The sequence below is a fragment of the Pipistrellus kuhlii genome, unplaced genomic scaffold (genome assembly GCF_014108245.1).
Source record: "Pipistrellus kuhlii isolate mPipKuh1 unplaced genomic scaffold, mPipKuh1.p scaffold_m20_p_8, whole genome shotgun sequence".
Taxonomy (NCBI): Eukaryota; Metazoa; Chordata; class Mammalia; order Chiroptera; family Vespertilionidae; genus Pipistrellus; species Pipistrellus kuhlii.
The window spans coordinates 24379258-24400097 of NW_023425584.1; the positions used below are offsets into that span (position 1 = coordinate 24379258).

At 43.9% G+C, this 20840-nt stretch overlaps 2 protein-coding genes across 19 annotated transcripts in view; one reads left to right on the forward strand and one right to left on the reverse strand.

Moving 5' to 3' along the window:
* On the forward strand, positions 1-11466 carry GNPDA1 (glucosamine-6-phosphate deaminase 1). Of its 8 annotated transcripts, none has more exons than XM_036423344.2 (8): positions 1-149; positions 2383-2512; positions 3499-3600; positions 5038-5220; positions 6576-6760; positions 8836-9010; positions 9671-10531; positions 10626-11466. In XM_036423344.2, exons 2-7 carry the CDS (start codon positions 2389-2391, stop codon positions 9769-9771), a joined length of 870 nt encoding a protein of 289 aa, XP_036279237.1. In that variant the 5' UTR covers positions 1-149; positions 2383-2388; the 3' UTR covers positions 9772-10531; positions 10626-11466. The 8 variants fall into 8 exon arrangements, with proteins under 8 accessions (XP_036279237.1, XP_045432671.1, XP_045432668.1 ...); XM_045576715.1 differs by lacking the exon at positions 1-149 and adding an exon at positions 1451-1557; XM_045576712.1 differs by lacking the exon at positions 1-149 and adding an exon at positions 1678-1872 and having other exon boundaries at positions 9671-10581.
* RNF14 (ring finger protein 14) overlaps positions 6829-20840 on the reverse strand; it is a 26955-nt gene continuing 12943 nt past the window's right edge. For 9 of the 11 annotated variants that reach the window (XM_036423339.2, XM_045576707.1, XM_045576706.1 and 6 more), the window contains 3 exons: positions 19534-19706; positions 17935-18065; positions 14888-16437 (listed from right to left, as the gene is read on the reverse strand). In XM_036423339.2, coding sequence (XP_036279232.1) covers positions 16377-16437; positions 17935-18065; positions 19534-19706 — 365 coding nt within the window. In that variant the 3' untranslated portion in view covers positions 14888-16376. Of the gene's footprint in view, positions 8980-10582; positions 11334-14887; positions 16438-17934; positions 18066-19533; positions 19707-20840 lie in introns of those variants that run through there. The other 2 variants (XR_006740708.1, XM_045576708.1) reach the window with 2 other exon arrangements.

The window sequence follows — 20840 nt, forward strand, 5'->3', positions numbered from 1 at the left end:
AGCTGCTGCATTCCAGCCCATGTTACCTGATGTGCTTGAAGACTAGAGCTGGAACCTCACTGTGAACATCTGCAATCCTCATGCTGAGATGAGATTTCTGACTGAATTAAAAACGAGCTATTCCAAGGCCTGGCCGGGTAGTGCAGTTGGTTAGAGCATCAGCCCTATATGCAAAGGTTCAATCCCTGGTGAGGGCATATACTAGTACAAGAATGTATGCCAGGCGAAACCGGTTTGGCTCAGTGGTAGAGCGTTGGTCTACGGACTGAAAGGTCCCAAGTTTGATTCCGGTCAGGGGCATGTACGTTGGTTGCGGGCATATCCCCGGTAGGGAGTGTGCAAGAGGCAGCTGGTCAGTGTTTCTCTCTCATCGACGTTTCTAGCTCTCTCTCTCTCTTTCTCTCTGTAAAAAATCAATAAAAATATATATATATAAAAAAAAGAATGTGTAAGAATCAACCAATGAAAGCATAAATAAATAAAACAACAAATTAATGTTTCTCTCCCTCCCAGCCTTCCTTCCTCTCTCTCTCTAAACACACACACACCCTAACCAGTTTGGCTCAGTGGCTAGAGCTTCAGCCTGTGGACTGAAGGGTTCCAGGTTTGATTCTGGTCAAGGGCATGTACCTTGGTTGTGGGCATTCCCAGTAGGAGGCAGCTGATCAATGTTTCTAACTCTATCCTTCTCCCTTACTCTCTGTAAAAATTCAATAAAATATATTAAAAAATAAAGCACACACACACAACTATAGGAACAGTGACACCAAAGAACAATCCCTCCAACTGTAAGAGGCCCCACAGCCCTGTCTCTTCGTGTCTCACCAGGTTAACCGCCTCAGAGAAGCTAGTCTGCAGAGCAGCGGGGCCCAGGGGTTACACAGAGCAGTCACAGGAACTGGAGAATGTGGCCACCTAGCTGGTTGTGGGTGGCACGGGTATATTCCCATTTCTGTAAAATATAATGTAAGTATATTCAAGGAAAAATAGTTTGGACCGGTGGGGAGTCCAGGGACCCACCTTTTTCTCTACTATGCGTACCCCCAAATGTATTCAAAATGTATACAAAAATGTATAGCTCGATGGATGTTTTTTTTTTGTATTTAACCCACTGGAATTAATAATTACTCAAAGTGTGTATATATTTTGGGGAAACACCCTGTAGTTATATCTAGGTAAGCCACACACACACACACACACACACACACACACATACACACACACAAAAACCTACAAAAAAGCAAAAAAACCACACAAAAAACCTGAAGGCAGAGCCAGGCCCAACCTCAGGAAAGGCTAAGGAAGGAGGATTCCTCCCCTAACCTCTTTGGGCGGGCGTAGCCCGGGGCGTGAACAGCATTCCCGGGAGGGACACCTGGCCTCCAGGCCGCCCCGCGCCGCTCAGACGCCGCTCGGAGGCCGCCTCCCCGCGCCCAGGCCGCCCGGGAAGAGGGGGTGCGGGGCCCCGGGCCCGGAGTCCGCCCCGCGGAGCGCGCTGGGCTGCGGCGCCGCGTGACTGGCCACGTGACGCGCCGGGAGCTGCGGGCCGCGGGAGGGGTAAGTGGGGAGCGGGCTCCCGGACCTCCGCGGCCGGGCGGGGGCGGCCGGGCTCCCGCGGCTGTCCGGTCCTCCCGCACCCCGAGCCGGGACCCCGGCGACCGGCTCGCTCTCCCTCCTCGGCGGGGCCGGAGGGCAGTGGGATCGCCTTGGGGTGGGGGCGGGGGACACTCCTGAACCCCCCGAGGGCCGGAGCGGCCACTTCCGCCTGGGCCTTCCCCCTCTGGGCGCAGTGCGGGGGAGCAGATGCCTCCTGGAACGATCGCCTCCCCGTGTGCTTTGGCGGACGCTGGAGACCCACAGGCGGGCCGGCGGGTGGGACAGAACACCTCTCTCCAGCAGAGTCCATCCCCCCACCACCTGCCCTGCGACCCCAGAGGAGCCGTTGGGCCCCGCAGTTAATGAGGAGCCTGTGGGCGGAGAGTACCCAGGGGCGTGGGGGGATGGAGGGATGGGTCGAGCTGCAAGACGTTGAGTACTGTGGTTACATGCATTCTCTTATTGAGCATTCACCGTGGTGAAATTGGTACTTACGTTCCCATTTTCACATAAGAGAAAACAGGCTCAGAGAATTGGGGTCCTTAGGCCGAGGCCCTGGTAAAGGAAGTAATGAGATTAGAACTCAGCGGCGCCATCTGGTGGGTGACGGCGGCACTGGGCCCAGCTGTCAGTTCTGTGAACTGAAAGTGCCTTCCTCTTCCTGGCTCAGATACCAGGGGGACCAGGTGTTGCTGTGTGAGAGGAGCTTCTCCTCTAAACCAAACACCTGCATCCCTTTCTCCCCGCCCCCTTATAATTGAGTCCTTTCCTCGCCCGCCGTTGCAGAACAAGATGAAGCTCATCATCCTGGATCACTATTCTCAGGCCAGTGAGTGGGCCGCCAAATACATCAGGAACCGCATCATCCAGTTCAACCCAGGACCAGACAAGTACTTCACCTTGGGGCTCCCCACCGGTGCGTTATGTGATGGAGTGGGGGCCGTGGGTTGCTCAGTGGGAGGAGAGTAGGTATTAGGGGATTTTAGGGAGCCAGGACTCTGAGGGACCATTGCTGAGTGAACAACTCCCCTGCCTCCTGGACACACAAAATAGAGGACCCAGCTTCCTTTGTGGGTGGTTGGGTTGCTGCCAGCTCCCGAAGACTCCTGGAGCAGGAAGAACTTGATTTTTGGCTACATCCTACGTCAGCCCTGTCAGCCATGGGTTCCTTCGAAGGATTAAGTCCCAGTGCCTTAAGGCATACGTTTTATGTAATGAGTGAATTTCTTTTCTGGGCATCTGGAGTACTATCTAGTCCCACCATCCAGTCCGTTTCTTTGGGAAAAATCAGAATGTTGCCTTTATAGGGAGATATTTTGATCCCAGCTCCTCCAAGCAAATATCCTGATTCTTTCAGAAGCTGTCCTCTTGCCTTTTTTAATGTGTTTTATGATTCGTTCTTTAATAAGACTCAACCCGGGAGTTTGCTGCTCCTCAAAGAAGTCTTCTCTGAGCCCTCAGGCTGGCCTGTGCTTACCCCGGTCACAGCTGCAATTACTGCTTCTGGTCCCCAATCTGAGTAGCTCTCTCAGGGTGGCTGCTGTATCTCTCGCTTCTCTGCATCCCCTTCAGGAACCTCTGTGCCTCACACAGAGTAGTTGCTCAGAGAATGTCATGTTAGTAATTAAGTCTGATGTTCACTGAAGTACTAATCGCAGTCATTTCAGTCATCATCGTGCTGCACGCTGGGGATTTAGCAATGGACAAAACAGACACAGCTCTGCCCCTCTGGGGCTTACAGCCTAGTGGGGAAGTAAGCAGTAAACAAGCATGACATGCAGCATTTGGAGAAGACTTCAGATCTGACTTGTATGAAGCAGCCCTGATTCATTCCCAGGTGCCCACTAGGCTTCCAGGGGAGGAGGGGCTGAAGGGCGTTCACGGCTGTGCCCTCTCTTGCAGGGAGCACCCCACTTGGCTGCTACAAGAAGCTAATCGAGTACTATAAGAATGGAGACCTGTCCTTCAAGTATGTGAAGACCTTCAACATGGACGAGTATGTGGGTGAGTCTTTCCCTTCCGGTCCTTATCTGATTCCAGGAGAGTCCGAACTCCTCCCCCTCAGAGTGCCAGGAAACCACTGACATCTGGTGGTAGCCTCCATTACTGATACCTGTCTCTTCCAGGCCTTGGTTTACTCAGCTGTAAAATGGGGCCAATAAAACTGACCTCACCGGTTGTAAGCATTAAATGATATCACACATGTGGAAGCCTCTTATTTAGAACCAGCACTTAGTAAATATTCTAGTATTTTCTCCTTTGCCTCCTCCCCAACTCCATGCCCTTTCTTTTTAGAACAAATGATTGGAAATGGGACCCGGCTGGGGGGGTCCCCGTCTCTGTCTGGACTTTCTCTCCAGTGTTCATCCTCTAGCTCCGCTTGCTGCCAGGTTCACGGGAGGGGAGATGAGCCTGGTGTCTTTTCCACCACTGAATAGCTACACCACCGTGGTCTCTGTTACCTTCCATGTCTGACCATCCCCCCTATAATTTTGTAATGGTTTCACTTTAAATACTTCAAAATTGTAGCAAAATACACATAACATAAAATGAACCATCTTACCATTTTTGTGTGCTTTCAGTAGTGTTAAGCACAGTCTTATTATTGTACAACCAATCTCCACAACTCTTCATCTTGCAAAACTGAAACTATACCCATTAAACACCAGCTCCCCATTTCCCACTCCTGCAGCCCCTGGCAATCACCATTTTACTTCCTATGAATTTGTCTACGCTAGGTACCTCATAGAACGAATCACACAATATTTTGACTTTTTATGACTGGCTTATTTCATTTAACATCGTGTTGTTGAGGTTCTTCATGTTGTGGCTTATGTCAGAATTTCCTTCCTTTTTAAGGCTGTGAACATTCTTGATGTTTAACTTTAAGCATTAAATATTCACTTTAAGCATGCTTTTTCTTCTTGACTGAAAACAACCTTTTGGGAAGCCCTGACATAATTCTCTCTAACCACCTGGTATTCAAGTTGGGGTTCAGGCTGAGCCGGGTATAATAACGAGTTGAGCGGTGGGGTTTGGAGGCACAGGGTGAGGGGCGTGCATGCTTCCTTTCCTAGATAGGCCTATTTTTACCCCAAGGTACCTAAGCCACCTCCAGAAACCAAGACTAACTCTGGCCTCCCAACTAAGCGTTAATTCTCCTGTGAAAAGGAGATCAAAATGAGGAGATTCCTCAGGCCTCTGGGATGTAGCTGAGCTACTTTGGCCCAATCCTGTAGTCATAGGTGGTGGTGGGTACAGTTAGGGACATCAGTTCAGCTTATCCGGAGGGAGTGAGGGTCGGAAGGCTGGTGCCCAGGGTTCTGAGGCTGGCATTTCCTGGAGAGCATCTTCTGGGGGTCTGGGGATATCCTGGCCTCCTCCCGGGAGGAAGGCTCTGGCTCCACCTGGGCATGACTGAGTGTGGCCACGCCCCCACAGGTCTTCCTCGAGAGCACCCAGAGAGTTACCACTCCTTTATGTGGAACAACTTCTTCAAGCACATTGACATCCACCCGGCAAACACCCACATCCTGGATGGGAACGTGGCTGACCTGCAGGCCGAGTGTGACGCCTTCGAGGAGAAGATCCAGGCTGCAGGCGGGATTGAGCTGTTCGTTGGAGGTGAGCCGGACAGTGCGCAGGTGTCTAGGCCAGACCCAGGGTGGTTAGACGCATGCTGCCTCAGACAGCAGCTTCTCTGAGCTGGTGACAGCAGGAGCCACTCGTTACTCTGAGGACACAGGGAAGGCAGAGCGGCTGGTTCTGATGCTCAGCAGCTGTGACATTGGATAGCTCCTCTTTCTGCACTTTAGTGCCTTGTCTGTAGATTGAGGGTTCGAATTTGGGCTCTGAGATTTTGTTTCCCAATCTTAAAGTTTTATAGCTCAGTCATGGGACTTATCTAAACAGGTAAAATCACATGTAGTCCCAGAAGACTCCTCACTCAGCTCCTACACGCTGTAAATGGCCAAGTGAACTCCAGAGAAGTTTTGTGATTTGCCCAAGGTTAGCTGGCCAGAGTGGTGGAGACAAGGCAGGCACACCTAGGGTGTCCCCGTCTCAGATTTGTGCCTCTGTTCTTACCCTGGGCTGCCCTCTTACATTTCCATGTGTTGCCAGTTCTGGAGTCACCCACAGGAGTGTGAAGTTGGACTGCCTTTCACTGCTTTGGATTTAACTTTATTCAAGACTAGAGGCCCAGTGCACAACATTCGTGCACTTGGGGAAGAGGGGCCCTCAGCCCGGCCTGCACCCTCTCCCAGTCCAGGAGCCCTTGGGGGATGTCCAACTGACAGATTAGGGGAGTGGGCCCAAGCCAGCCGTGGGACATCCTTAGCACTGCCTTGGAGGCGGGAGAGGCTCCTGCCACCATAGCTTCACTCACCAGCCAGCCAGCCAGCCAGCCGTGAGCCCAGCTCAGGGCTTCTGGCTGGACAGTGCTCCCCCTGTGGGAGTGCACTGACCACCAGGAGGCAGCTCCTGCATTGAGTGTTTGCCCCTGGTGGTCAGTGCACGTCATAGTGACCGGTCATTCCGCTGTTTGGTTGATTTGCAATTAGCCTTTTATTATATAGGAAGGAGGATGGGGAGAAAGAAGCCAGGAGTGCTTATATTCTGAGATTGTATGAAGTTTCCAGGCCCTGTGTTTTATTCACTGTGACTACCCTGGTAGCAGGATCCCTGACTATTAGCAGGAGAGAGAGAAAGAGAGGATGAACTTCTAGGGAGGAGGAAGCTATTTGGAGTCACCTTTACCTAGCTTTGGAGAATGGTAGCAAGTTAATGGCTGGGTGTGCCCTAGAAAGAAAAGGGTGGGAGGTGGAGAGGGAAAGATCACATGCTTAGTGTACAGGCCCAGGAGAAGAAGAGACATGGTTTTCAAGTTTTGTAGACCCCAAAGGGGGAAGGAGAGGACTTGGAACTTGCAGTCTGAGGCCGTGGCACTGATAGGGCTGCCCTGACTCTCTCCTGGGCAGGCATCGGCCCTGACGGACACATTGCCTTCAATGAGCCGGGCTCCAGTCTGGTATCCAGGACCCGGGTGAAGACACTGGCCATGGACACCATCTTGGCCAATGCCAGGTTCTTTGATGGAGATCTCGCCAAGGTGCCCACCATGGCCCTGACAGTGGGTGTGGGCACTGTCATGGATGCCAGAGAGGTAAGGGTGCAAGGGGTCCACTGGGGATTGGACTGGTCTTTTTTGTTAAAGAAATTTAACTCTACAGGTACCACCTAAATATATTTGTATTAAAAATGAAGATATTATGAGGATAAAATCCCAACTGACCCTGTCGGTGTTCCTCCTTCCTCTTTGGGAAGGAACCATTATTCAGTGTGAGGACTGCCTAGGAGACCGCAGGCTCCCTGGCCTGGGCATATAACCCTTCCGAGCTGCTCAGGCAGGAGCCCAGCAGTGCTGGTGTCTGAGTGAGTCTGCACCTGCCCAGGTATCAAGATGGACCTCTGCTTCCCTGCAGATGGGGCCACTGTTTGAAGGGAGCTCCTATAGCTCCAGGGTGTTGGTAGTTTAGTGTAGCCCTGAGTGGGAAATATAAGTGTCCTAAACTGAATTTAGTACTTTTTTTCCTAGGAAGTTGGGTAACATTTGAATTTTTTGTGTGGCCCTGCTCTCACAGGCCTTTCTCTGTAGAAAAGGCACTGAGCTGTCCTGAGGCTCTTGTTCTTTCACTTTAAAAGGACACACTGCTTTAAGCAAACTTGTATGAAAATCCTTTTACTGAGCAAATTAGGAATTTGTTCCTTGCTGAAAAGATTATCTTAATGGCTAACTCCTGGAGACTGGGTTTACAAAAGTCCTGTGGATTCCAGCATTTATTGGGAATAACAATTTCTCTCCTATGCTTAGTGTGGTTATCATGTGGAGCCGCACAGGAAGCAAGAGTTGATTTCAGTTCTAGGACAGAATTTGGGAGCGCCTGTATTCTTGTTGACAATTGTGGAACTCTGCCTCTACCTCCTTAGAATTTTGGGAGCATTTTTTCTTCCTGGGTTGTATTTAGTGGGAAGCAGCTAGACATTTTAACTTTAAGCTTCTTTGCCTAGGTCTGTAAACACACATCTAAGTCTCAGGTGAACGCTTGTGAAAGTGCAATGGCGCCAGGTTTCTGTTGGGCACTTCACGTCGGCACCCAGGGTCACTCTGCTGTTCTTGGCCTTGTGGCTTGCAAACCGCCCTGTGTCAGTGAATGCTAATCTGAGAAAGAGCCTGGACTGGATATCAGGAAATTCTCTCTTCTAAAATTAGATCTGGAATTCTGAACAAAGAGCCATATTTTCTGTGCTCTCTTTTACCTCACCTTTTAAGGAATAGTAGCTCTGGCTGGTGTGGCTTAGTTGGTTGAGCATTATCCTCTGTACCAAAAGGTTGCTGGTTCTATTCCTGGTCAGGGTACATGCCCACGATTTGGGTTCAGTCCCGGGGGAGACAACTGATCAATGTTTCTCTCTCATATCCATATTTCTCTCTCCCCCTTCCTTTCTCTCTAAAATCAAAAACACATTTAAAAAGTAAAAAGAAAGGGAACAGTAAACCCTGTTCACAATTCCATGGTGCAAGTGAATTACAAAGGAAATCTATAGAGCTGAGTTCTTTATGATCACTGTCTACTACTTGCTTTCTTGGTATTTCAACTGTTGATTCTTGGCCTTTGTTTCATTTAAACAAAAAGCATTACCCAAGTCACATTAGTCGGTCTAATACTCAGAACTGAAAGTGACTAGATTAAGTGGCAGCCTTGTTGGGATGACTCTCAGCACTGCTTCCAAGGCTCCCTGAGGGATTGGGACTCACCTTTTTGTGATGTGAAAACTCACTCACCTAGGACCTCCTAGAACCAGTGTCACAACTGTTGGGGTAAGAGTGGGCCTTTGTAGGGCACATCTGTTCACAGGGCACTTGCAGCCACCATCAAAGGGGCCAGGAGGCACTATGGAGTGTCAAGAACATGCACTTAGGGTCAGAAATGACCTGGGGCAAGTCACTTAACCTTGGCCCATTTCCTTATAGGACAAGGAGTAACGATGCTCCCTGCTCAGGCAACTTGTGTGATAGCATAGGGAGAGCCTGGAGCTGCAAGGTTAAGACTTACGATGGTATATACAATAGAACGGTATTCCTTATAGCTGTTTGGGATGGCCACACTAGAGTTCAAGTGCCTGGACTTCCGGTTCCGCTGCTCCTCCTCTGTCATGGGCTTGTTCTCTGATCCCCAGGTGATGATCCTCATCACAGGTGCTCACAAGGCGTTTGCTCTGTACAAAGCCATTGAGGAGGGAGTGAACCACATGTGGACCGTGTCTGCCTTCCAGCAGCACCCCCGCACTGTGTTTGTGTGCGACGAGGATGCCACCCTGGAGCTGAAAGTGAAGACCGTGAAGTATTTCAAAGGTGAGGGAGGGGCAGGCTTGGGAGTAGGTGGCCAAGTTCAGGATATGCCAGGAGTGGGGAGTGGACCTAGCTCTCATGCTCTGGACATTTTAACCAACTCTGATTTTAATAAACATCAAAAGCTGTCTCAGAATACACAGTCATTTCTCTCTCACACCTGAGGGTCCATTTCTGGAGACTGGCTTGCTCAGAGGAGGAGGAGAGCATGAAAAGTTGTCCAGGCTGTGTGAAGATCTCTGCGGGACTGTGGAGCCTCAGCCTGTCTGTCTTCCCTGCTCTCACAGGCCTTTCCCTGTAGAAAAGGCACCGAGCTGTCCCGAGGCTCTTGTTCTTTCACTTTAAAAGGACACATTGCTTTAAGCAAACTTGTATGAAAATCCTTTTACTGAGCAAATTAGGAATTTGTTCCTTGCTGAAAAGATTATCTTAATGGCTAACTCCTGGAGACTGGGTTTACAAAAGTCCAGTGGATTCCAGCATTTATTGGGAATAACAATTTCTCTCCTATGCTTAGTGTGGTTATCATGTGGAGCCGCACAGGAAGCATGAGTTGATTTCAGTTCTAGGACAGAATTTGGGAGCGCCTGTATTCTTGTTGACAGTTGTGGAACTCTGCCTCTACCTCCATTAACTGCTTTGTTTTTTAATTTTTTTTTGTAGGTTTAATGCTTGTTCATAACAAGTTGGTGGACCCCTTGTACAGTATCAAAGAGAAAGAGACAGAGAAAAGCCAGTCTTCTAAGAAACCATACAGTGATTGATCTGTGCTAATCCTAGTGCCAAGTACCTCACTGGGACAGGCAGGAATTTCTGGAAATTCTCTTAAGGACAAAATTGTTTTTTTTATCCAGTACAATTACTCTGGATAAATGGGTGAACTTAACTGCACTTGGCTTTGCAGTGTGGAGCCTATTTTCAGAGGTTAGCTATGGGAGAAATGATTTGTCTGTAACTTATCAATCAGAAAAAAAATCACTCCATGTTTTGATGTCTGCTCTACACAGATTAGGGGGTTTCGGCTTTGTGTTCTGCCTGACCCTGTTCACATGTACAGCACACTCCTGTTGGGAATCTCTCTCACGTGCAGGTTCTCGGCTTACTGTATTGGACAAACCCTTTTTGGAGGCTTCAAGCCCCTCTTGAGCAGGCCTGCCCCTTATTTGAGAATCACTGCCCCAGGTGAAGGACAAACTCTGTGTCTAAGGTCAGCATAAGGAGGCAGTCCTCTGGCCAGTAACAAGTGCCATGGAAAGAAAACTGCCCCTTTCTTTCCTGTTTCTCTCTCTCTCAGTTGGCCTTTCCATGAACCCTGAGGACTCCTTGGGGGAGGACTTTGGAGGGAAGAGAAGGCTTTGCTGATGAGCTCGGAGCCTTGAGAGCTCAGCAACGTCAAACTCCTCTCCCTCAGGGTCCCTTCCGCACCTGAGGAAGGCGAGAGGCATGAACCCTTTCCCACCAGAGCCTGTGTTTTGTTCCAAGGCCTCCCTGTGGCACCCCTTTTACATACTCGTTAATAAGCAGGTCCATAGGCCTCCCTGTGGCACCCCTTTTACATACTCATTAATAAGCAGGTCCATAGGCCTCCCTGTGGCACCCCTTTTACATACTCAATAAGCAGGTCCATTGGGGCAACAGACGCTGGCACAGTTCCAATGTGTTTAGCCAAGGTGCTAGGGGCTGGGCAAGCAGCTCAGTGATGAGTTTAGTCACAATGGGAGTGACCTGCTCTCCTGCTTCCTGAGGAACTGAGTGCCAAGACTATACAAATGCTTCTAAGGTTGCCTTTCCCCACCTAAACTGCCCCTCACCTCTCGGGTTCATGTTGCGTGCTCTGATGTTTCTAGAACATCAGGAAATGGAACCCTTTTGTCCCTTTATCCTTTACCCCTGCTCACAAGGCGAATATTGCTCTGTCTTCCTTTTACCCTCTTAATCCTCCACCCCCTACCTTTGTGCCTGTTTCAAGCTGCTGCCGCCTCTGTTTCTCATGAAGATCTTTCAGAACCAGCTCAAGCCTCTAAGTGCTGTTTGGTTCCAGCATTTTAGCTTTTCATGTGTGATTGTGCTGTCATTCTATGTTAAGCTGACAGAGTCATTCTATGTTAAGCTGACAGATCAATAGGCTTTACAATGTGATATTTTCTATTAAATCCAATGTTTTCAAATTTGTCATTTATGGACTTCCATCCTCCCATCCCCCCAAAGGTTAGATGATCTGGGCTCATATATATTTTGGAAATAGCTGATGAACAAAGCTTTACACTCACTCTCACAGCCTCTCTGCAGGAAGTCACAATCAGCAACTGTACATCTTTTTCACTTACTGGCGGAAAAGAAAGTATGTCATCAAAGTGGGGTGAAAAGCCTGTGTGAAAAATGGTAGGAATGAAAAGTTGAGCAGTAAATGGTTCATATTCTAACTGTACTTAGGACCGAAACAAGGATATAGCTATTAATAAGGCAGATCTGTGACCAGGAGGGATATAAAAATAAAAGCTGCATGGTATGGAAAGTAGGTTTACTTTTTTGTTTTTAAAGTTAAAAATCAATATAATGGCATATCTGAGGTCAATATAATTGAAGTACAAGTATCAGTTATACTGGCATATAGTTTACGTGCTGGGTGGAATTAATTTTTAAGAAGGTGTTATAGAAAAAATATATTAGAATTAAGTGAAAAAGGATTTAGTGATGACAGCCAAACTGGTGATGTATGTGTGAACCAGGACCTTAAAAAGATCTGTCTTGCCAGATAGGCACGGCTCAGTGGTTGAGCAGTGACCTATGAACCAGGAGATCACAGTTCGATTCCCAGTCAGGGCACATGCCCAGATTACAGGTTAGAATCCCCATTGGGGAGTGTACAGGAGGCAGCAAATCAATGATTCCCTCATTATTGATGTTTCTCTCTCCCTTCCTCTCTGAAATCAAAAAAACAAAGGTCCTTTAAAAAAAAAAAAGGCAGTAGCCCCGCCAGGATGGCTCAGTGGTGAGCATGGACCTATGAACCAAGATTTGGGTCGGGGAACATGCCCAGGTTGCAGGCAGCTGATTGTTTCTCATATGTGTTTCTATCTTTCCATCTCTCTCCTTTACCCTCTGTAAAATGAGTAACAACATATTTAAATAAATAAAAAATGAGGCAGTATTGAGAGGTCAAAGCAACCTGTTAAATGGGCCTTCCAATGGCCAAGTGTGACAGTTTGATCAATGAATATTTAATATAGCTAAGAAGAAAAAGTCGAGCCAAACCGGTTTGGCTCAATGGATAGAGCGTCGGCTTGCAGATTGAAAGGTCCCAGGTTCGATTATAGTCAAGGGCATGTACCTTGGTTGAGGGCACATCCCCAGTAGGGGGTGTGCAAGAGGCAGCTGATCAATGATTCTTTCTCATCAATGTTTCTAACTATCCTTCTCTCTTCCTCTCTGTAAAAAATCAATAAAATATATTTAAGAAGAAAAAAAAAAAGTCGAGTATGAAACCCCAAGTCTGTTAGTCAAAAAGGAAAAAGATTAAATATATATGGAAAGCTATATTTCAGGAAGAGTGGATAGAATGTGTTTCAAATGGCAGCATGTTGACACAAATGTGTCACCTCTTCTGTTAAATTTGTTGATTTACAAGTAGAAATGGATATAAGAGCCTAGCCCACTATTCCCCTCCAGAATGGCTTCCCCCCTTACTTCCTCAGATCTCTGCTCAAATGTCATTTATCAGAGAGAACCTTCCTTGGCCCTCCAACATAAATAGCAATCCCAGTTCCCTCTCCCCTACTGCTCTATTTCTCAGAACCTCTGCCACCTGGCATGATTCTGTTTCCCACTAAGCAGTTTCATGAAAGCAGACTCTAAATACTGCTCTGTCCTGTCCCTATCAGTGCCCTGATTTCTAGAAAACACCCATTATTTGTTGTAAGCCTGACAGTTACCCCCAAGAGTAGTTATCATATACAATAACCAGGGGAAATAACAGCATATTATTTGATAATGGATTAGCAAACTGGTCTATTGAAGATACAAATTTGATGCCTTTTTCCTGGGAATCAAACCCTTACTATGACGAGATGCATCAGTTTCCAAGGAGAAGTGACAGAATCCTGAGCATCCTCTGTCTCAGAGAAATACGGGAATCCTTGGAATTGTGCAAGACTAGACTGGGTGCTGAAAGCTGAAAATCATAAAACTTTTGTTAAAAATGTCACCAAAGCCATTTTTCTGACTCAAAACCCTCAGCCTGGGATGCTAGCTGACATTTTTATTGAGCCCAAAGTTCAAGGAAGTGATTATTTGGATACTCTTTCCAGAGGGTCCCACAATGTCACAATTTCTCCATCCTCCTCAGGAGCTGCAGTTATAACATACTCACTGTTATAAGCTATTTTCTTTAGTGGCTGCAGACAAGTACTACTATCAAGAATGCTACCGTCCTGTATAACAAATGGATGTCAACTGGTTCAAATACAGTTTTAAGTGGCCTTACAGTATTTGGTAATACTTCTGTTCTTGCCTTGCTGCTATTATTAGACATAGGCCCGGTGCATGAAATTCATTCAGGGGGAGGGGGTCCCTTCAACCTGGCCTGCACCCTCTCACAGTCTGGGATCCCTCTCGCGGTCTGGGATCCCTTGCTCCTTACTGCCCGCCTGCTCCCTCCTCCTCACTGCTTGGCTAGCTACTCCTTAGCACTACCGCCACCGCCACTGTACTCACCAGTTGTGAGCCCAGCTTCTGGCTGAGCAGCACTCTCCCTGAGGGAGCACACTGACCATCAGGGGGCAGTTCCTGCATTGAGCGTCTGCCCCCTGATGGTCAGTGCACATAATAGCAAACCAGTTGTTCCTCTGTTCAATCAATTTGCATATTAGGGTTTTATTATCTAGGATGTCATTCTACTCATCAATGTGTATAGCAGACTATAATGAAACACAAAGAGGAAAATTAAAATATCAGACATAAAATGCTACTAGTCTTAACCATTTACTGAATTTTTATAACATGGCAACTGCTGCCACCTGCTGGTGATACTTATGGCAAAATTACTACTTAGTGGGATTTCCAAAATTCCTGCCAAAATTTTTAAATTTCCTTCCAAAGCAGGTAGCCACATGAATGGCTTTATGATTATCATATCTGATTAACTCTAATTCTTTTAACAATAACAAAAATGTAAGTATATTAATGTCTAATCTAAATAGAACCCTCTATAACTAAAAAATGACCTTGCTGCTAATGCTATAGGTCTGGGAATGTGGCCACCAAGTCTTTATCATTCTTCACAACAGGAAGGGATGTGTATTTAAAGTATATTTATTTTAAGTTAAAAACATTACTTAAAAAATAAGTGGGACAAGATGCATCTCAACTGACAAAGGCAGGCTCTTAAATTTGTTCAATCACAAGCTTAAAATGTCACAAAACCTCTATTTTGACTTAAAAAGTCATTTAGTAACTTATTTTCATTTATCAGTTCTACATCCAAACCTTTTACATAAAATCAAGAGATGTGGCTTCTTCAAACTAGTTTTGGGCAGGATGAACTGACAGTCTGCAAAGGGACCCTCTGCTCTCTTACTGTCACCAAAAGGACTCACGAGGTTCATGTCAATTTATGGTAAATCTCTGTCCACTTGTAAAAATGGCCTTCATGAAATTAAGTTATGTACACTACTCTGTTCATGTACTTTCCTGATATACCAATCTTTAACAAGGTAATTATTTCTAGGACATTCAGGGGGTTACCCCAATTTTCATTACACTCAGAGACAAAAGTACTCTACCCAAAACTTCACCATCTTAAAGATAGCTCATAACTCATGCCTCAAAAATAAAAGTTTACAAACTTTGGCAACAGAACACTTATCAGCAACTCTGTTCTAATTATAAGACAATTTTAAATTATTTTTATTTTTAAGATTAAGCATCCTCATTGACAATCCAGAAATAGTCACTGCTGACTCTTTGGCTACACACACATAAAATGGTTAAAAATGATTCCCCAATTTTCAGTGACAAGGTAGGAAAAAAGAACATTTTCATAGCTGCAGCTGAATTCTGCCCTTTTCCAAAAAAATCTTATTTTGCGACCAAACCACTCATCAAACCAAAAAGGAAAGACAATTTTTCAAAAAGCCAACAAAACCCTGAAACAGGGACCTAGGCAAGCCAAAATTATCCTCCAAAACAGTGCTGTTGCAAAAAATAGGTGGGAAACCAAAATCCCAAAGCACATTAGAGAAGACCTATAAAAAGAATTTAGAAAGTTAGGACTGACTACAGTAGTGTGGAGTTCAGAAAGCACATAATTGGAAGCTCAACTTGTTCCGCTTGGGAATGAATATATTAGGCTTTCTCTTATTCCAGTAATAGAAATAAAAATAGGAGCTGATAAGAGTTGATATTAAAATTGTCCTTACCAACAGAAGGCTGGGTGAAGGTAAAAGAGAATGTAGAATGACAGGTGGCAAAGACAAGTTGTTTTGAATCTAGGCTCTACAGCTCAGGAAAGCTGAACAGCACTGAAATTCCTCTGAGCCAGTGGCATTAAATAACAGTCTTAGCTCAAGATCAGTGAACAATATATCACCTGGTATATCTGTGATCCACACTGTTTGTGGTATTAAAGAATATTTTTTAAATTATAAATTTCTATTCTTAAAAGCAGTATCAGGTGACCCACATTATTTGTGGTATTATAGAATATTTTTTAAATTATAAATTTCTATTCAGAAAAGCAGTATCAGGTGACCCACATTATTTGTGGTATTATAGAATATTTTTTTAAATTATAAATTTCTATTCTGAAAAGCAGTAGACCAAAATGACACTGGGCCATCCAATCAGCTATAAAGGGCTCCCTCCAAAAAGAACTTAGCAAAAATTTAGGTTGGAAGGAATGTAACATGGAGTAAGATCAGGCTCTTGGTTCAATTTTAATAAGGCTTCTAACCACCCCAGCCGTAAGGAGACCCCCACAGTTTAAAGGGATGCTTCTCAGAGATAAAAAAGGTCTATAAGTTGAACTGTTGATCCCTTCTCCTTACCTAAAGCTTGGGGAAGAAAATAAATATTTAAATTTTTAACTATTCAGAGTTTTGGGAATACAGTAATATTTAATATGCCTTAGTTTTCATTTTATGAACCTTTGGCTTGTAATTCTCTCAATTATGTTACACTGAAAAATGTATGACTGTGCCTTAGTCAGTAGTGCCACATGAAAATGTAAACCTCGTTCTCCTCATCTTCCTCATCTTCTACGTTAGAAGAATGAATGAATGGTAACCCTAAATATCCTGCAAAGTTACTTTGTATTCTCAGCAAAATATAGGGCAAACCATTTCACTTCTGCGTCTGGAGCAGTAGGAATGAACTAGTCTTCTTCAATCTCATCTTCCCAAATATCTTCATCAACATCCACAGCATAGAACAACCTGGAAGTTTATATAATAAAGTACAATGTTAAAAGCTTGGAAGAAACTATAATTTATCTCCTTGTCTCAAAAATACTTTTTGTACTCTTCAGATAACATCTTTATTTTTTCCTCTTTCATCTTCCACTGAGGACTAAAATATGGGTCCCTCTGAACAGCTGCCTTAAAGCTTATCAGAATAGCTTTTTTAGGATCCAGACAAACTCTCTAGGGCCAAGGATAAAAATTGGAAGATGGGTATCACAAAACTGATACTCAATGCACAAAATATGTGGAATAAGCCACGATTAGGGAATCAAGCAATCTACAAGTTGAACTCTTTTGAGACACTATAACTATTACATGCTAATCACTCCATTCTCTCTATCTTCATGGCCCATGCATTCTCCATTTTCAGTATGTTTTATAGTTACCAACTTGACTTCCTACCCTGATGTTACCTCTCCCTCTTCCTCTCTGAAATAAAAAAATATATATTTTTAAAAAAAAGAGACTTAAGAGACAGAACCAAATAAAATGACTGAATCTGTTTCAATAAAAACAACTTTAAAAGGTATTTTTAGGAATAACTGGAAGGTTTTTAATAAGTTTATTAGCTGATAATACGCCACTGTCATTAATTTATTTGAGACTTTTAGTTTATTTTTTTGAGAGAGAGGAAGGGAGAGGGAGAGAAACATTGATGTGAGAATGAAACTTCCATGCTCCATAATGGGGATCAAGCCTACAACCTGAGCATGTGCCCCAACTGGAAATTGAACCAGCAATCTTTCAGTGCAGGGGATGCCACCCAACCAACTGAGCCACACCATCCAGGTCTCATTAATTTTTTTAAAGTATTGTTACGCAGAAAAATTTTCTTAGGCCATACACATAGAAGCATTTAGAGATGAAGCATCATATCTCCAACTTAGGGTCAAGTACTTCAGCAACATCGTTGGAGAAGAAACATTAGAAAATTTTAATTGAAAAACAAAAGAAAACAGGTCCAGCCAGTGCAGTCCAGTGGTTGAGCATCAATCCAAGAACCAAAAGTTCAATTCCCAGTCAGGGCACATACCATGTTTCTAGCTCCATCCCCAGAAGGGGTATACAGGAGGCAGCCAATAGATGTTTCACTCTCACATCTAAATTTCTCTCTCCCTTCCTCTCTCTAAAAACCAATAAAAACATATTTTTAAAGAAGAATATGGCAAAACACTATCAATTATTAATTTTGGTGGATGTTATCCAACTATTCAGTCTTATTCTTTCAACTTTTCTATTCAAAAATTTTCATTATAAAAAGTTGAGGACAAAAAAAGAAAAAAATTCCCAGGAAGCATATTTTCATCATAAACCTCATTTTTAAGAAAACAATATAAAAATTCATATATGTGAAAAGTGTGTAAGAGAATTCTTTAATAAGCAAAGAACTAAGTCAAACACTGGATCTGTGGTCTGCAAATCAAGGGCCAGAAACTGCTGCTGAGCCTAGGGAATTGTGTGAGTACATACCGGTTAAAACACAGGGAAGCAGGATCAGTGAAATGTTTATAAGGGTTTGCTCTAGAGAGAGAACCCATGCAAATCCAACAGAAATATTGCATACAACCAGTACATGTCATCTTGTTACATCCATCTAATTTCTGGTGGGAAAGACAGAAAGGGAAAAATATCAAGGCTGTAAAAGCAAAAGAGAAATGCACATGCCAAAAAAGATTCAGTAAAACCTTCTCCTAGTCCCTTTCCTTATACAGAGCTGAATACTATGGTAGCTAACACATTGATAGCTAGTTAATGCCAACTCTTTTGCATTACAAGTGAAAAAAGAAATATTTAGCAGGCTTTCCTACAATTAGATACTTAAGCAAGTTTTCTTCTGAAAAACTCGATACAAACCAAATGTTATTGTACAGGGAAAATGTAGTTAGATTAATTAAAATGTTTGGATTTAATATATATGCTTTTCAACTTTTTACATAAATCTAAAAAAAAAATTGGTATCAAGTCATCCACTTTATCATAGGGCTGAGACATCAGTAGTAGTTAAATGGTTAAATAGAATGTCAGTTTCCTTAATGGAGTATTAGGGAATGACCACCAGGTTCAGTTATGATAGACAGCAGTACCCCTTATCTGCAGTTTTGTTACCCATGCTCAATCCATGAAAGAAACAATTCATATGTTTTACATTGTACACCATTCTGAGTAGAGATGAAAACTTGTGCCATCTCAACCAGGGCGTGAATCTTTCCTTCCCATTAGCCTGTTTCCATGTCGCAGCATTCATATTCAAGTAATCATAGCCTAACACTATGTCACAATCCTGTATTATACACCTCATTTTGCATCACTGCACATCATCTCAAGAGTGAACACAGTACAGTAATATATTTTGATAGAAAAATATCACATTCACATAACTTTTATTATAGTATATTATAATCATTCCATTTTATTAGTTGTTGTTAATCTCTTACTGTGCCTAATTTATAAATTAAACTTCAACATTGGTATGTATGTATGTTTTGGAAAAATACATAGTTCATATAGGGTTTAGTATCATCCTCAGGCATCTATTGGAGTCTTGAGTCATATCCCCAACAGATATGAGAGGATTACTGTAATGGATTGAAACAGTAGAATCAAATACAAAGATACATTTCTATTTTAAAACATATTAAGATTTTTGTCAAGAAGCAATAGCTTTATATATACTTTGGCTCAGACTCATGGGAAAATGTCCCCATTTCTTGAGCATATACTTGTTAAATAGGTGTGTTCAATTCTAGGATAAAAAGTTCTGAGAAGAAGTCAGGCTTGATTTTTAAAAAATCACACAGATGAGTTAAGAGATGACTGTGGCTCTAGTATGGCCTCCTCATAACCCATTCAATTTTTAGGGGGAGGAAATAGTGTGAGAACAATTATCACTGTATAAAAGCACTTTGAAAAGGGACATCGACATACATTTAAAATCAATGACAATATTAAGTAGTGAATTTACAATTTCTAAGTAAGAGGGTTTAATAAATACAAAAATGTGTTTTCTTCGTCAGTCATAAGATAAATGGGCTTCCTTAGACGATCTAACACGCCTGAAAGTCTGTTTACCTCTATGGGAGTTCCACAGTTTGGGCAGTTCTTTGAGTTCTTTTCTAGCCACTCTTTACTTTCCATTTCTTCCAGTGCCTTCTGAATCACCCTCTTACCATACCTCTGTTCCAGAAATCTTTTACTGTCCTCATCTGCTTGCAGGTACTCATTTTGTAAGTCTATTAATTTTTCTAGAAAGTGAAATGGAAAATTAACTTTTATATAACTTTGCAATGCTGATTAAAAACTATTAAAAAGGCTATAACTTTTGACTTCTCAATAATGCTACCTCTGGGACTTTATCATAAGGATATAATCCATAAGGATATAATGCCATTTATGACATAACTAGTAGCCTTGCACATGAATCCGTGCACCAATAGCTCTCTGTGGGGCCTGGCCGCTCTGTGCCCTCTGCCCAGAGGCTCTCCAAGGCCCACAGGCCTATCCGAGGCCAGGCGTGAAATGTTTGCCTCGCTGCCACAGAGACAAAGCAAGCATTCTGCCAGGCCGCTCATGCTGCCTGCTCTCAGTGGCCACCTCCAAGGGACTGGGGGACTCTGGTGGGGCTGAGAGGACTGGGTGCCGCCATCTTGTGGCTTTGGGTGCCGCATTTTGTGATGGAGTGATGGTTAATTTGCATATTAGCTAGGATATTGTTATTAAAGACTATAGTTAGGATGGCTACAGCTCAATTAAAATACTCGTTACAGAATCCAGAAAAAAAAGGGTATTTAGGTTATGACTAAGTAAAGTTAGACATGCACAAATAACAAGGAACAAAAAGGAATCCAACTGGAAAAGTTGGATTTGCTAAAGGTGGTAAATAATAGGTTATCTTTTTCCTTTGATTTTGACTTACTAATGTTGATATGTTTTACAACTAGTACAGTTAAAGATTGACTTACCTAAAAAACGCAAAAGTTGAAAAAGATAGATTTTCCACTAACTCAACATCATTCACCATCTATATATATATATATAAAAGTCTAAGCGACAAGCTGACTGGCCTACAGGCTGGTAGCTATGACCACCAGGAGGCAGACACTCAATGCAGGAGCTATTGAGCAACAGAAACTCTGCAGAGTGTCTCTCGCACCCTGGGAACCTTCGGGGGATGTCAGACGGCTGGACAAGGGACTCACCAGTGCATAAATCTGTGCACCTGGCCTCTAATTTGATAATATCAAGGTTTACCAAATAAAAAAAAGCACTTTTGGCTTAAGGGCAAAGACTTTAATATTAAAAAATGTCAGTGAATAAAATTTACCACCCACAGCTACTAAAAAGTTCCTCCTGACACCTTTCCCCTTGATACTCTTCAA